Source organism: Eulemur rufifrons, chromosome 24 (assembly GCF_041146395.1).
Source record: "Eulemur rufifrons isolate Redbay chromosome 24, OSU_ERuf_1, whole genome shotgun sequence".
Classification (NCBI taxonomy): domain Eukaryota; kingdom Metazoa; phylum Chordata; class Mammalia; order Primates; family Lemuridae; genus Eulemur; species Eulemur rufifrons.
Genome location: NC_091006.1, coordinates 6513041 through 6528618, shown reverse-complemented (window position 1 = coordinate 6528618; position 15578 = coordinate 6513041). Strand labels below are relative to the sequence as shown.

General features: G+C 49.8%; 1 protein-coding gene and 1 pseudogene across 1 annotated transcript; both read left to right on the top strand.

Moving 5' to 3' along the window:
- The first annotated feature begins 839 nt into the window (after positions 1–839).
- Positions 840–6198, top strand: RINL (Ras and Rab interactor like). Its single transcript, XM_069457480.1, has 11 exons — positions 840–1203; positions 1396–1555; positions 2685–2787; positions 3446–3518; positions 3605–3663; positions 3992–4141; positions 4226–4633; positions 4964–5257; positions 5517–5648; positions 5823–5986; positions 6067–6198. The coding sequence occupies exons 1-11, from the start codon at positions 1154–1156 to the stop codon at positions 6127–6129; spliced, it is 1656 nt and encodes a 551-aa protein (XP_069313581.1). The 5' UTR covers positions 840–1153; the 3' UTR covers positions 6130–6198.
- Positions 6199–13997: 7799 nt separating this feature from the next.
- On the top strand, positions 13998–14492 carry LOC138374762 (translation machinery-associated protein 7-like; annotated as a pseudogene).
- Positions 14493–15578: the final 1086 nt, after the last annotated feature.

Genomic DNA, 15578 nt, shown 5'->3' with positions numbered 1-15578 from the left:
GAACAGGTAGGGCCCCCAGGGACCGAGCATTGGGCACACTCGCCCCCCCCACCCCCTGTGGTACCAGGCAGCTGCCCCATCCAGCCCTGCCCGGCACCACCCACATCCTCCTCCCCCTCCCTGGGGACCCAGGTGGGCATCTGCCTCTCCCTGCTCTCCTCCCCTGCCCTCCCACCCCAAGACATGGCACCTGCCCCTGCCCTCCTAACGCCCTGCACCCTGCGGTTCAGGCCAGTGGGCTGATTTATTTGTTTAGCTGCTTGTTATTCACGTGCTATACCCATCCAGGCGAGAAAGGAAGGCCCCGGGGACAGAAGCCTGTGCTGTCCATTGTCCTCTCCCCAGGGCCCAGGTGATAAGCTACCATCAGGCTCTGTACCTGGTCAAAAGCTGGGTCTGACGGATGGACAGGTAGAGGGAAAAGTGAGTGATAACGCACGAAGAGTAAAATGCTAATGGTAGAATCTAGGTAGTGAGCATCTGATGTTCCCTGTATAGTTCTTCCACCTTTTCTGTGCATTTGAAAAATTTCATAATAAAATGTTGGAGGAAAAGATCGAAGGGCCCCTCCTTGGTGTGGGAAGGGAGGAAGAGGGGATATTGTGCTGCATTTGGCAAATACATGAGTGCTAGACCATGCGGTGGCTCACGCCTATAATCCCAGCACTTTGGGAGGCCGAGGTGGGAGGATCACTTGAGGCTAGAAGTTTGAGACCACCCTGGGCAACATAGTGAGACCCTGTCTATAAAGAAAAAAACAAAATGCATGGAGCGCCTACCGTAGGCCAAGAGCTTTTCCAGGCACCAGATTTTGGCCAGAGCGGTTACTCTGCTGATTCCGTTCATATGGCCTCACTGCTTGTTAAAATCTTGAAATATTCCCTACCACTTGGTAAATAGCTCTTGTTTTTTGTCCTCTCCCCCCATCCCAAGACACACTGGCCTCTCTCTTAGGGTCCCCAGATCTCCCCAGCATCTAGGACTAAAGAGTTAGCCCCTGGGACAGCAAGAGGCTCCATTCTGACTGGTCAGCGTGTCTGCCATATCGGTTATAAATATTCCGAATATTACGCGCGGGTGGAGCAGCTGTGAGTCTTCTCCTCTTCCCTGCCAGAGGCCAGACCATGGCTGCCTGGCTTCCCGCCTCCTAAGGATGGCCCAGCCAGAGGACAAGGCCTCAGTAGCCCCCACCGAGGGGGAGAGGTGAGGGCTACTGGAGTGAGGTCTCCACCTGGCACCTCTGGATCCAGAAACCCCTTCCACCCAATGCCCACCCCCACCACGGGACCCTAAACCTCATCCCTGACCTTTGGTCCTGGGCTGCCCCTTCCTGCACCTTTGAGCCCACCTCAGTGTCTGGCCAACCTCTGACCTCCTGGACCCTGCCCATTGCAGGGGGGTCCCATCACAGGTGAATGGAGCAGGCGACACCCCTCTAGGGGTCCTCAGCACCCCAGAGTCACATCTTCGCCTACAGAGGACACAGGGGGTGTGGCAGGTCCCAGAACTGGGTGCCCAGGATGCAGAGGCCCTCGTGGAGCTGTGGCCACCGGGGGTGAGTCATCACAGCTGGGGACTCGTTCTGACGCTGCCATGACGTCCTGTATCAGTCAGGACCTGCTGGTTACTAGGAACAAACACAACACACAATGGGCAAACCAGAAAGGCTAATGATCGTTCATATGACTGAAAAAGACAGAAATAAAAGTTTTAAGAAGCTCTGGATCCTCAGCTTCAAACAACTTAGGAATTTCTCTTCATCCCATTTCTTGGCTTGGCTTTCAACTGCGGGGAATTTGGGATATTTGGGACTACAAGTAACAAACACCTGTTGTATAGTGACTTAAACAAACAGCCACTATCTACCCTAACCAGAAAGGCAGCTGCTGGGTCTAGTTCCGCAGCTGTGTGCCGCCAAGGCCAGCTTCCCCATTGTTCTCTTGCGCCTTCACGGGTGCCCCCGAGTGCCCCGGGGCTGCCCAGGTCCAAGTACATGTGCGTTGCAGGCAGGAAGAAAGGAGGAATCCACCAGCTGCATCTGTTTCTTCTACCAGGAGATGGAAAAGCTTCACAATTAGTTCAGAATATATAGATGGGGCCAGGGTAGCAATATTTTTAAAAGTTCCCTTGGGAGTTACACAGCCAGAGCTGAGAACCACTGCCTGTATCAACCACTATTCATCTCTCCCGGCTGGGTTTAATGCCTTGAACAAGGAGTTCTGCAAGGAATCTGGGATAGATCTGGAGAGGACAGCTAACAGGGTCTACCAGAGCTTCTTCCTCAGGAGAGCATTGTCCTTGTGGTAGCAAAAATGGCTGTCCCCAGCTCAGGGTGACATCCCACCAGCTTAGCAACACCACTGTAAAAAGAGACCTCTTTCCAAAAAGCTCCAGCAAAAATCCTGTGGAAGACATCCATTGGCTGGGCGTGGATCACATGCCCACCCCTGAACCAAACAGTGGGCCAAGAATGCAGTCATCCTATTGGCTAGGTCAGGTCATGGGCCCACCCCTAGGGCTTGGGGGAAGTCAGTCCCACCCACAAGCACTGAAAGTAGGGAGAAGGTTTCCTAAAGGAAATTTGGGGTGTGGAACCCAAAATAAGGGAAATGGATGCTAGGCAAGCAAAGGTGACAGACACCTGCAAACACCTTCACCAAGCTGACTTTGCCTCCACCCGCCAGAGTTTCCTGGTCATAGGACATGACCCCAGCCACGTCCTGGTGTTGAGGACAGGACCTTTGCCAGGAGACGTCAACAGCTACCAGATCCAGAAGTTTCCTGGAGGTGAGGCACCTCCCCCTGAGCTTCCAGTCCACAGTAAATTTATCAGCAAGAACTGTCAGCTTTATTTCCAAAATATCTCCTGAATTTTCCTGATCCTGTCTGCCTCTGTCACCCTAGCCTGAGCCACCATCACCTCCTGCCTAGACAACTGCAGTAGCCTCCTCTCTCTTCCCTGCTCCTGCCCTTTCCTCCTTGCATTCCACTGTGAGTACGGCACTTAGAGTGGGATTTTCAATCATCAGTTAGATGTGATACGCCCCAGTCCCACTCAATCATTCCATTTCATTCATAGCATTCAACACAATATATGCTGGGCTTTATTTGTTTGCTCATTTATTTTCTGTCTCTCCTCCCCCCAAAAAAGGTAAGCTACAGGAAGGCAGTGAACTTGTCTGCCTTGTAACAACTGTATTCCCAGTGCCTGGAAATGAATAAGTGCTCAATAAATATTTGTCTAATGAGTGAATCCTATTTGGTGGCATAAGTGGGATGCAAGAGTAAAGACACAGGAAAAGATGGGGACCTCAAGGGGTGGAAACTCCCCTGTTCTGAAAGTCCCCTGGAGGGGGTTAGGAATGGGGAAGAGAGAGTCCCAGGGGAGGGAAGGCTGCCACCCACCAAGTTTTCTTTTTCATTCTTCCTTGTCCCCTCCCCCTAGGTGTGTCCCTGAAATCTTCCAACCTCTGTATGCCAGACCTGCCCCATCTCCTGGCCTTCCTATCAGCCAGCAGGTACAGGTCACCTATTAAAGGGGCTAAAGGGGACCCTTTCCTAAGACACTCCACCCACACTGTGGCTTCCACTTATCTATTCTCAGGGATGTTTTGCCCAGAACGCTGCTCTTGCCCCCTCTAGGGCCGGGCCATGAACACACAGGTGAGGCGTGGTTCTCCGAAGGAGAGACCAACTTGCCAGCCTCCTCGGTCTGCGGGAATGGGACTTGAGGGGGCTGGAGGGAGCTGGGGGCCTGGCAGTCCCTGAGGGAGGAGGGGATGGGGCCTGGATTCCTGTGTCCTTACACAGAGAGTTGGGGGAGCAGCGAACTGGGGGGTCCTGGACTCCTGGGCCTCAGTGACAAGGGGACTAGTGGCCAAGCCTCAGCACCTGCAGCCACGAGGCTGGGGACTAAGTCTCCTGGTGCCCTGAAGGGACCAGGGCTGGTCCCTTGGCCACCTGGGACAACTTCTCACTTTTGCTGCCCCAGATTCTCTGCAGATCGGCAGGGTCCAGCTGGATACCTCAAGGAGGGTGCTTTCCGTGGTCAACCAGCTCTACCTGGACACCCACAGAGGCTGGGGTACAGAGCAGACCCCCAGAGAAATGGAGCCAGAGACGGCCCAAGCACCTGAGCCAGGTTAGCTGGGAGAGGCCCTGGGCCCTGAAGGCTGAGGGAGCTGCTGCCCCTGTTCTACGGGACCCAACCCGCTCCCCCCATCAGCCCCCAGGGACGCCGCCCCTCACAGGGTCTGCTGGGTGGAAGGCCAGCGCAGCCCGGAAGTGCGCCATCCCAGCCCGGCTCTGGCCAGCTTGGTGGAGGAGGAGGAGGACGAGGACAGTGACGACTACAGAGATGAAGAGGAAGACCCCGAGGATGTGCTGACCCTTCACGTCCAAGCTCTGGCCAGGGCCCGGTGCAGCTACGTGGCCAGGCAGTACCGGAGCCTTCGGGCGCGCCTCACCTCAGAGTCCGCCGGTCCCCACAGGCCTGGGGACCCAGCCACCGAGCTGCTTCAGGATGTGCGGCACCTCCTCACTGACCTCCAGGATCACTTGGCAAAGGACCCGCACATCAGGGCTGTCTTTGGAAGCAGGAGGCCTGGGGTGCCCCAGAAGGAGGAGGATCTCGGTAATGGGAGGACGGAAAGGGACCCCCACGGGTCCAGGGCGCCGTGGCTTGGCCCTACACGGGTGTTCACACCCAACATCTTTCTCTCCATTGCCTTTCTTTTTCCCATCACACGCCCTTTCCTACATATACCACTCCTCTGTCACACGTGTGCCCACAGAGACATACTCCCCGTCCCTGTGCAAGTTCACACCCAGGCTCCCTCTTCCACACGTGTTCACACCCCTGTCTACACTTTTGGGTGACCTTCAGAAGCTAGGGAGGGGTGGTGGTCTGCCAGGGCGGGTCAGATTGGGGCCCTGTCCTCACCCGTTCCCCTACCCTCCGCAGGCCCCGCGGTGGAGGCGGCCGTGTGCAGGGCGGTGCTGGCACCCCTGAAACCTGCCCTGTGGACGCGACTCCGCACGCTCCGCGTCCGGGAGCTGCGGCAACTGAGGCGGCGACAAATAGCCCTGCGGGCGGGGGCGGGGCCTGAGGGGAAGAGCCCCGCCCCCGCCTTGCGAAGCCGCATCCACGCGCGCCTCGCTCACCTCCACGCCGCCTGCGCCCCGCGCCGCAAGGTGGCGCTCCTGCTGGCGGTGTGCAGCGATGTCTACGCGGGCCTGGCTCGGGGTGAAAACCAGGGTAAAGGAGGGGTCGGCGTCTACCTGGGTGAGGAGCGGCTTGAGGGTTGGGGGGCGAGGTAGGAGCTGTCTATGCGCACGTCGAGGGAGAGGGCAGCAAGCTCTGGTGGGAGGCGCCTACGCGGTCCAGGAGATTCTGGTAGGAGGCGTTTGTAAGCGGGGCAAGGTGGAAGGGCAGCCGGCCTTCGGGGTCCTGGGGATCGGGTGGAAGGTGTCTGCACCCCCCCATCCACCTCAGGACCTGTGCTCGGCTTCCCCAGAGCCCCTGGGGGCCGACGCCTTCCTGCCTGCGCTGACGGAGGAACTGATCTGGAGTCCGCACATCGGGGAGACACAGCTGGACGTGGAGTTTCTCATGGAGCTCTTGGATCCGGAGGAGCTACGCGGAGAGGGTGAGCCTCCACCTCCAGAACGCTGGGACCCAGCCGGGGGCACCCCTAAGGTCGCCAGAGCCCCAGACAGCAGCCTTCCTCGGCAGCAGGAGGGAAGGCCGGCGAGCTGCAGCGGGACTTCGGGCGATCAGGGAAGCCAAGAGGGCCACGCTGACCTCCCCTTCTTGCCCCCAGCCGGGTACTACCTGACCACGTGGTTTGGGGCGCTGCACCACATTGCCCACTACCAGCCCGACGTGGGGCGCGCGCCCCAGGGGCTCAGCTCTGAGGCCCGCGCCTCCCTGCGCCAGTGGCACCGCAGGCGGACGCTGCACCGACAGGACTGTCCCGCAGCCCAGGTGACCGCCCATCCAGCTGCAGATGGAGGGGAAGGTGGGACCTGTTGCCCTTCTGACCCAGCCTCCCCCCGTCCCCACAGGCCGATCTGCCCTTTGAGGAGCCGTGGACGGTAGGGACTGTGACAGGGCCCACTGATGATTAGGGGCCTCAAACCCCTGTGCTCCTCAAGCAAGATGCGGAGGCACCTGGGACCGCACCTGGAGCCACAGCGACTGCTGACCCGGTCTACCGGCAGCAAGGAGGAGGGGGTCCCAGGAAAAGGGAAGGGCCCACCTCTGGGCCTTTGCACTAGCTGTTTCTGCTTCCTGGAATGCCCTTCCCTAATATCCACTCTGCTCCCTCCCTCCCCTCTTTCAGGTCTTAACACAGATGTCACCTCAGTGAGGCTCTCCCAGACACCCCTGTCTAAAACTGCAATGCCTCTCACTTGACTCTCCCCGAGGTGGGCAGAATAGTGTCCCTGCAAAGGTGCCTATGTCCTGATCCCCAGAATCTGATTTTACTTTATATGCTCAAAGGGACTTTGCAGATACGATTATGGGGAGGTTATCCTGGATTCCGCTGGGCCCTGTGCAGGAGGCTGGAGGGAGTCGGGAGGGTCGGAGTTGGAGAAGGAGGTAGAGGTGGGAGTGACACGGCCAAGAGCTAAGAGATGAGACAAGCTGGAGGCTCAAAAAAAGGAAAGGATTTTCCCCTGGAGCCTCCAGAAGGAACTCAGCCTTTGATTTTAGACTTCCAACCTCCAAAATGACTGTAAGATAATAAATTTGTGTTTTTTAAGCCACCAAGGTTATGGCAATTTGTTACAGCAGCAATAAACTAAAACCCTTCTTTATGCTGATCTTTATTTTTTTCCATAGAATTTTATCACTTCCTAACACACTACATACTTATTTATTGTCTTAATTATCCGCAGTCTTCTCCCCTTTTAGAACAGCATTGTCCAATAGAAATACGAAGAAAGCTACATATGCAATTCTAAATTTTCCAGTAACTACATTTTAAAAAACTAAAAAGGAACAAGTGAAATTAACTTTAATAATAATATATTTGATTTAACCCACTCTGTCCCATACATTATCATTTCAACGTGTAATCAATACTAAGAAATGATGAAGATATTTAACAGTTTTTCTGGGTATGTGAGCTAAATCTTTGAAATCTAGTGTGTAGTTTACACTTCAGCACATCTCAGTTTGTATTAGCCACATTTCAAATGCTCAATAGCTACGTGGGGTTTATAGCTACTACTTTGATCAGTGCAGCCTTAGCACGTCAGCTCCAGAAGGCTGGGCTCTGTGTTGTGTTTATAGCTGTATCCTCAGTGCCCGGACAAGGACCTGGCACACAGTAGGTGTTCAATAAGTACTTGCTGAAGGAATCAGTCAACAAGGTTTCTGTAGTAGGCTGAAAAACAGCTCCCTGAAAGATACCCATGTCCTAATCTCTGAAATCCATGAATGTTACCTTATTTGGAAAAAAAGGTCTTTGCACATGTTATTGGATTCAATGTCTTAAAACGGAGAGATTATCCTAGATTACCCATATGGACTCCAAATGGAATCACGTGTATCTTTCTTTATTTTTGGAGACAGGGTCTCACTCTGTTGCCCAGACTAGAGTGCAGTGGTGTCATCATAGCTCACTGCAGCCTCAAACTGCTGAGCTCAAGCGATCCTCCTGCCTCGGACTCCTAGAGTGCTAGGATTACAGGCGTGAGCCACTGTGCCTGGCCATCTTAACCATTTTTTTTTTAATTAATTTTTATTTACTTTTAATTTATTTTTTTAAAAACCCAATTAATGGTTTGTAAGGCATGACTTATTAGCCTCTTAGAAAGGAATTTGGGCTGGAGAAAAGAAGGTCAGAGTTCAATCCTCAGCCTTTAACAGGAGGTGACTGCCAAATCTCCCTGCAAAGGTGCCTTTTTGCCTTCGAATTATTGCATCATCTGTGGGTGGTACCTTGAGACCCTGTGAATAACCTGTTCCCCAACAACTTTGCACCCAGTGCTTTTAGCACCCCTTCTTGATTATTGCTGAAGCAATGGATTTATTTATACTATTACATCCTATTTATGGCAATTGACACTGGTTTTCCACTTCCTGGAGTGAAATGACATTTCCTGTTTAAATAAAGGTGTTGAATTTTTTTCAAAGAGAGTTGATTTAAAGAAAACTGTTGGCTGGGCACGGTGGCTCACGCAATCCTAGCACTCTGGGAGGCCGAGGCGGGTGGATCGTTGGAGCTCAGGAGTTTGAGACCAGCCTAAGCAAGAGCGAGACCCCGTTGTATTAAAAAATAAAGAAAGAAAGAAAATAAAGAAAACTGTTAAGCAGTTTGGTGTACAGGTGATACATGGATGTGTGGCAAAATGTGGAAGGGAAGACTCAAATGGCAGATGCGTGGGGTATCACTGGTTTAGGGCTTAGGGTCAGACTCGGGCTCCTGTATGCCCTAGAGCTCTGGGCTTCATGCTGAACGCCTCCTCTTGGGCTCTTACTCCCATCCTTTTCCATACTAGCCACAGTGTCGCCCCTAAATCTGCTCCTCCTTCTAGTTCCCATCTCAGGGGCCCTTGTGATTCCCCAGTCTCCAGGCCAGAGCCCTGGGCCTAGCCCAGGAGGCCTCCCTCTCTCCCCTCCCCTGGCACACCAGCCCCAAGGTCTGTCCACTCTTTTCTTGAGCATCGCTGTCCCACCCTCTGCTCCCCTCCCCTTCCACAGCCCCACCCTGATCCAGCTGTAGCCTCCCTCACTCTTGGCCACCAGTCTTGGGGCCACTTCCAATTCCAGCCAACACGGCAGCCAGAGGGAAATTTTTAGGACAGATCGTAGGTTCACCTCTCAGGCCAGGACTTGGGTTTGTAAGAAATGCAATGTGATTTTTTATTAATCAATTTCTAGGTGGAGTCTTTATCCCACCATAGTGGGAGGAAATTTTAACCTGGTCCTTTTTAACCCCATAAGGTTGCGACATGCACTCTGGATTGTCACAGGGCCTTTTCACAGAAGTCACCTGAAGACAATCTCCCCTGCTGTCTCAAGGCCTTTTCTCATCCTGAAGTTTCACCCCTGTTCTCAGGCCAGTGGTCACCCAACTCTGTCTCAGTCCAGGGAAGAGCCCGGGTCCCTCCGTGGCCCGTGAGGCCCACTCACCCCTCACTCAGCTCTGGCCTCTCCTTCCTTCTTGGTGCTCCCTGAACCCACCGCGCACCTGCGCACCTCAGGGCCTTTGCCTGCCTTTGCCTCTGCCTGGGACACCCCTCCCCAGAGGTCACTCCCTGCCTCAGTCAGGTTTCTTCCCAGGTGTTGCTCTCTTTATAATTCCTTTAAAAGTACAACTCCCTTCCTGTTTTATTTTTAATCTGATACCATATACCTGTGAACTAAATAAAATCATATGCTTCTTGCTAACTGAACAGACCCCCTCGTGGCCAAGGAGACCCTAGAGAAACCTTAAAGCTGAGCTCCCAGCCATAGTGGGAGGAAATTGAACTTGACAGGATGGGAGGTCAGACAGACATCATTATACCCTTGCTAAGGGCCATCAGGCTTTTTTCTTTAAGATCAAACTGAAACCAATCTCATGATCTACTCCTCCTGATTTCTGGTTTCGGCACTACAAGGAACCAGCATTCTTTCCTGGTAAGAGACCATCAACCCTGGAACGGTCTTAACCAGTCCACAGAGCATGCGCAGAGAGGGCTTTCAGGTCTGCTGCTTCACCTTTTGACACTAGAGGGCCGCCATTTTCTGAACGTGGACGCCGAAAAGGCGCACAAAGCTCCATCGCACATGTGCATGTTTCTCCTTCATAAATATTCATGACCCCTCCTATAGCTTATTAAATATGTGTATTTGTCCCTCCCGCTCATTATAAATTCCTGTTTCCGTTGTCCCTGCCTCAAAGCACCGGTTCCTGGCTTCTAGCCAGGGCTCTGCTTTCTATGCTGTCAAAATGGCCACCCACAGGCTGCAACCCTTTATGAGAAATAAAGCTCTCCTTTCCAAGTTTATGAGCCTCATCATTTTCTTCAGCTAACATATCAATAGTTCTTAGCTGCAAACTGTTAAAAATGCAAATTCTAGAAATAAACTCAGACATATTCATATGCCTAGACCATTCAATGGGGAAAGAATAGTCATTACAACAAATGGTATTGGGAAAACTGGACGGATATCCACATGAAAAAGAATGAAGTTGGACCCTTACCTTACACCATATGCAAAAACTAGCTCAATGTGGATCAAAGATCTAAACATAAGAGCTAAAATGATAAAACTCTTAGAAGAAAACTGTGAAATAATAAAGAAATATATTGGTATATGCCTTCCCATTTCTGGCACAGAGCCCCTGAGTTCCTTGGAATCTTCTTGGTGACAAGAGCATCTTTTGTTCTAATGAGGTGACTCTTGTAGGCTCCTGGATGGTGGCTAGTCACCAGAAGACTGACCCATGGTTAGAAGCTTAGGACTTTCCGTCCCACCCTCATTCTCCAGATACAGGAAGAGGGGCTGGAAGTGCAGCTTTTTTTATGTTTTTTTGGGGTTTTTTTTGACAGAGTCTCACTCTGTCGCCTGGGCTAGAGTGCCGTGGCATCAAGCTCACAGCAACCTCAAACTCCTGGGCTTAAGCAATCCTTCTGCCTCAGCCTCCCGAGTAGCTGGGACTACAGGCATGTACCACCATGCCTGGCTAATTTTTTTCTATATATATTTTTAGCTGTCCAAATCACTTCTTTCTATTTTTAGTAGAGATAGGGTCTTGCTCTTGCTCAGGCTGGTCTCGAACTCCTGACCTCGAGCGATCCTCCTGCGTCGGCCTCCCAGAGTGCTAGGATTACAGACGTGAGCTACCGTGCCCAGCCTTGGAAGTGGAGTTAATTATCATTTATGCCCACGTGATAAAACTTCCATAAAAATCCCTGAACCGTGAGTTCGGAGAGCTTCCAGGTTGTTGAACACAAGGGCCCGTCAGAAGGGTGACGCACCTCAACTCCATGGGAACAGAAGCTCCTACACTTGGGACTCTTCCAGACCTCGCTCTATGTATCTCTTCATCTGTATTCTTTATTATGTCCTTTATTAATATAATGAATGAGTAAAATGTAAGTTAAGTGCTTCTCTTGAGTTCCGTGAGCCATCCTAGTAAATTAATTGAACCCAAGAAGGGGGTTGTGGGAACCCCGAAGCCTGTTGATCAGAGGTACAGGTTAAAACCTGGGGCTTGTGATTGGCAGCTGAAGTGGGGGACAGCGTTGTGGGACTGAGCCTTCAGGCCATAGGCTCTGAGGCTCTCTCCAGATAGTGTCAAAATTGAGTTAAATCGTAGGACACCCAATTGATATCGGCTGGAGAAGTGTATGAGGAAAAACCCTTACACATCCGGTGTCAAAGTGTGTAAGAGTTAGGAAAACAATTTGTTTGGTTTTTTGTTTTTATGGTTTTTTGGGGGTTTTCTTTAGGATAAAAGAAAAATAGCTCAGAGCAGTCTGAGCTATGCGAGCTTTGCAAAATTTATCAGGCTCAGAGAAACAAGAATGTGAGACCTCAGTCACACCACCCCCAACCCATGCCCAAGAGTAATTTGTTTAAAGGTATTCTGTTCCTGACTAGCTCCTTATCTTCTGGTTCCTGGAATCTGTGAAACAAAGAACAATGTTTAGCTTACCAATAGCTTGTATTTTAATGTAAATTCTTGGTAAACCATTTAGGAACTGGCTCTTTTTTTCCTTTAAAAATCTACTGTGGGCAGAAACTATAATCCCAGCACTTTGGGAGGCCAAAATGGGAGGATCACTGGAGGCCAGGAGTTCAAGATCAGCCTGGGCAACATAGTGAGACCCCATCTCTACAAAAAATAAAAAATTAGCCAGGTGTGATGGTGAGCACCTTTAGTCCCAGCTACTTGGGAGGCTGAGGCAGGAGGATTGCTTGAGCCCAGAAGTTTGAGGTTGCAGTGAGCAATGATCATGCCACTGCACTCCAGCCTTGGTGACAGAGTGAGACCCTGTCTTTACAAAATAAAAATAATAATAATAAAAACCCACTTGTAACTGCTGCTAATCAGATCACATATTCAGGACAACTTGAATCTATGTTTCCTAATTGCAGTCCTCAAGGTTGGCCCAAATAAACTCTCTACTCATATTAAATTTGCCTCAATTTTTTTTCCCTTTAGGTCAACAGAGGAAAAGCTTCATGACATTGGATTTGACAATGATTTTTGGTAAGGGGTTATTATCTAGAATACATAAAGAACTCCTAAACTTGGCAACAACAAAAGAACCCCATTAAAAATGGACAAAGGACTTGAATAGACATTTCTCCAAAGAAGATATACAAATGGCCAATAAGCACATGAAAAGATGTTCAACATCACTAATCATTACAGAAATGCAAATCAAAACCACAACGAGGCCGGGCGCGGTGGCTCACGCCTGTAATCCTAGCACTCTGGGAGGCCGAGGTGGGCGGATCCTTTGAGCTCAGGAGTTCGAGACCAGCCTGAGCAAGAGTGAGACCCCATCTCTACTAAAAATAGAAAGAAATTATATGGACAGCTAAAAATATATATAGAAAAAATTAGCCGGGCATGGTGGTGCATGCCTGTAGTCCCAGCTACTCGGGAGGCTGAGACAGGAGGATCGCTTGAGCTCAGGAGTTTGAGGTTGCTGTGAGCTAGGCTGACGCCACGGCACTCACTCTAGCCTGGGCAACAGAGTGAGACTCTGTCTCAAAAAGAAAAAAAAAAAAAAAAAAACCACAACGAGATAGCACTTCACATGAGTAACAAAACAGAAAACAAGTGTTGGCTAGGATCTGGAGAAACTGGCACCCTTGTGCACTGCTGGTGGGAACATAAAATGGTGCAGCCACTGTGGAAAATGGTACAGCAGTTCCTAAAAATGTTCAGCACAGAATTATCATATGAGCCAGCAATTTCACTTCTGGGTAAATACCCAAAAGAATTGAAAGCAGTGACTCAAACAGATACTTGCACACCCATATTCATAGCAGCGTTATTCACAATAGCCAAAAAGTAGAAACAATTCAAGTGTCTACTGAAGGATAAATGGATAAACGGAACATGGCATATACATCCAATGAAATATTATGCAGCCTTAAAAAGGAAAAAAATGCTGTCATATGCTACAACACGGATGAACCCTGGAGACATAAGCTAAGTGAAATTAGCCAATCACAAAAGGACAAATATTGTGATTCCACTTACTGAGGTAGGTAGACTAGTCAAAATTCACAGAGAGAGAAAGTAGAATGGTGGTTGCCAGGGCCTGGGGAAACGGGGAATGGAAGGTTATTATTTAATGGGTACAAAGTTTCAGTTTGGAATATGAAAAAGCTCTACAATGAACTGCACACTTAAAAATGGTCAAAATACAGCCTGAGCAAGAGTGAGACCCCGTCTCTACTAAAAAAATAGAAAGAAATTAGCTGGACAACTAAAAATATATAGAAAAAATTAGCCAGGCATGATAGCGCATGCCTGTAGTCCCAGCTACTCGGGAGGCTGAGGCAGGAGGATCGCTTGAGCCCAGGAGTTTGAGGTTGCTGTGGGCTAGGCTGATGCCACGGCACTCTAGCCCGGGCAAGAGAGTGAGACTGTCTCAAAAAAAAAAAAAAAAAGATCAAAATGATAAATTTCATTTTATTTTATTTATTTTTTAACATGGAATGCCACACAAATTTGTGGACCAAAAGAAGCCAAACTCTGTAAAATAATTTTAAAGAGATTTATTCTGAGCCAAATTTGAGGACCATGACCCAGAGCCACGCTCGAGAAGCCTTGAGCAAGTGGACTCGCTGTGGCTGGGTTACAGTTTGGTTTTACACATTTCAGGGAGACAGGGGTTACAGGTAAAGTCATAAATCAATACATGGAAGGCATACGTACATTAGTTTGGCCTGGAAAAGTGGGCCATCTTGAAGCAGGGGCTTACAGGTTATAGGTGGATTAAAAGACTGATGGCGAAGGGGCGGCGGCGCCATGTCCGGCCGCTAAGGTGGCAAGAAAAAGCCCCTGAAACAGCCCAAGAAGCAGGCCAAGGAGATGGACGAGGAAGATAAGGCGTTCAAGCAGAAAGAAAAAGAGGAGCAGAAGAAACTCGAGGAGTTAAAAGCGAAGGCCGCGGGGAAGGGCCCCCTAGCTACAGGTGGAATTAAGAAATCTGGCAAAAAGTAAGCTGTTCCATGTGCCTGAGGCGATGATGACCCTTGATTCCTATTTAAACATCTGTATTCCCTGCCATAACATCTTTTGCCACCTGTAGCTAAAATGAAGTGTTGTCTTGGAGCCTATTGTACATTTAAGAATAAACTTTTGTTAAAAAAAAAAAATCATACAGTGGCTCATCATCTCTTAAGCTGTTTTTACTCAGCCATTCCTACCTTAGCTGTGAACTAAAGTAAAACCAGCCCAGAATCCTGCCGGAGTCTGCTCTTTTTTCCGCCCTAAATTCTGTATCACCTGGAATTAAACCAACTCATTTGAAAAAAAAATAAATAAATAAAAAAAAAAAAAAAAAAAAAGACTGATGGCTTGTAATTGGTTAAAGACATGAAGCTTTGTCTAAAGGCTTGGAATGTTTTAACATAAGGAGCTGTTTATCAGAGACAAGCCACCTGACATATATTTGTTGTGTAAATTGAGGACCTGCAGGTTTGTCTTGCATACCCTTAGGCCTGTTAATGGGTTACAAAGGATGTCCCCAAGAAGGGAGGAGGGCATGATGAGGCATGTCTGACCTCCCTCTTGGTAGGCAATTTAGTTGTAGGATATTCCTTTGGCCATGATGGGGAGGGGGCCATTCAGCCAGCCGGTGCAGGGGCGGGGGTGAACCTTAAGATTTTATTTTAGTTCACCATACTATAATAATTTCTTCCTGGAAAATGCGAAGTAACCTACAGGGACTGAAAGCATACAAGGGATCATCTGGGGCTTTTGTGTGTGTCGGTGGGTAAGGGACCGAGGGTTTACTAGGATGCTTGAGGAAATTTCTGGGGATGATGGATAGTGTCATTATCTTGATTGTGGTAATGGCTTCACACATGTATACCTAAATCAAAACTCATCAAATTGTACATTTTTTTTTGAGACAGGGTCTTATGCTGTCACCCTGTGTAGACTGCAGTGATGCCAATGATAGCTCACCTGCAACCTCGAACTCGTGGGCTCAAGCGATCCTCCTGCCTCAGCCTCCCAAGTAGCTGGGACTATAGGCGTGCATCACCACGCCCAGCTAATTTTTTCTATTTTTGGATTTTTCTTCTATTTTTGGTAGAGATGGGGTCTTGCTCTTGCTCAGGCTGGTCTCCTACTCCTGAACTCACTTGATCCTCCTGCCTTGGCCTCCCAGAGTGGTAGAATCACAGGTGTGAGCCACTACACCTTGCCAAATTGTACACTTTAAATATGTGGGTTTCTTGTATATCAATTACACCTGAATAAAGCTGGGGGCGGGGGCAGAGGAAGGGGGGAAAGTGTCACAACTGTGTAATGCAACTGAGAAATTTTCCTCTATGGGACTGGCTTTCCCCATTGGCCCCTAAAGCCATCTGAGTTTTCAAT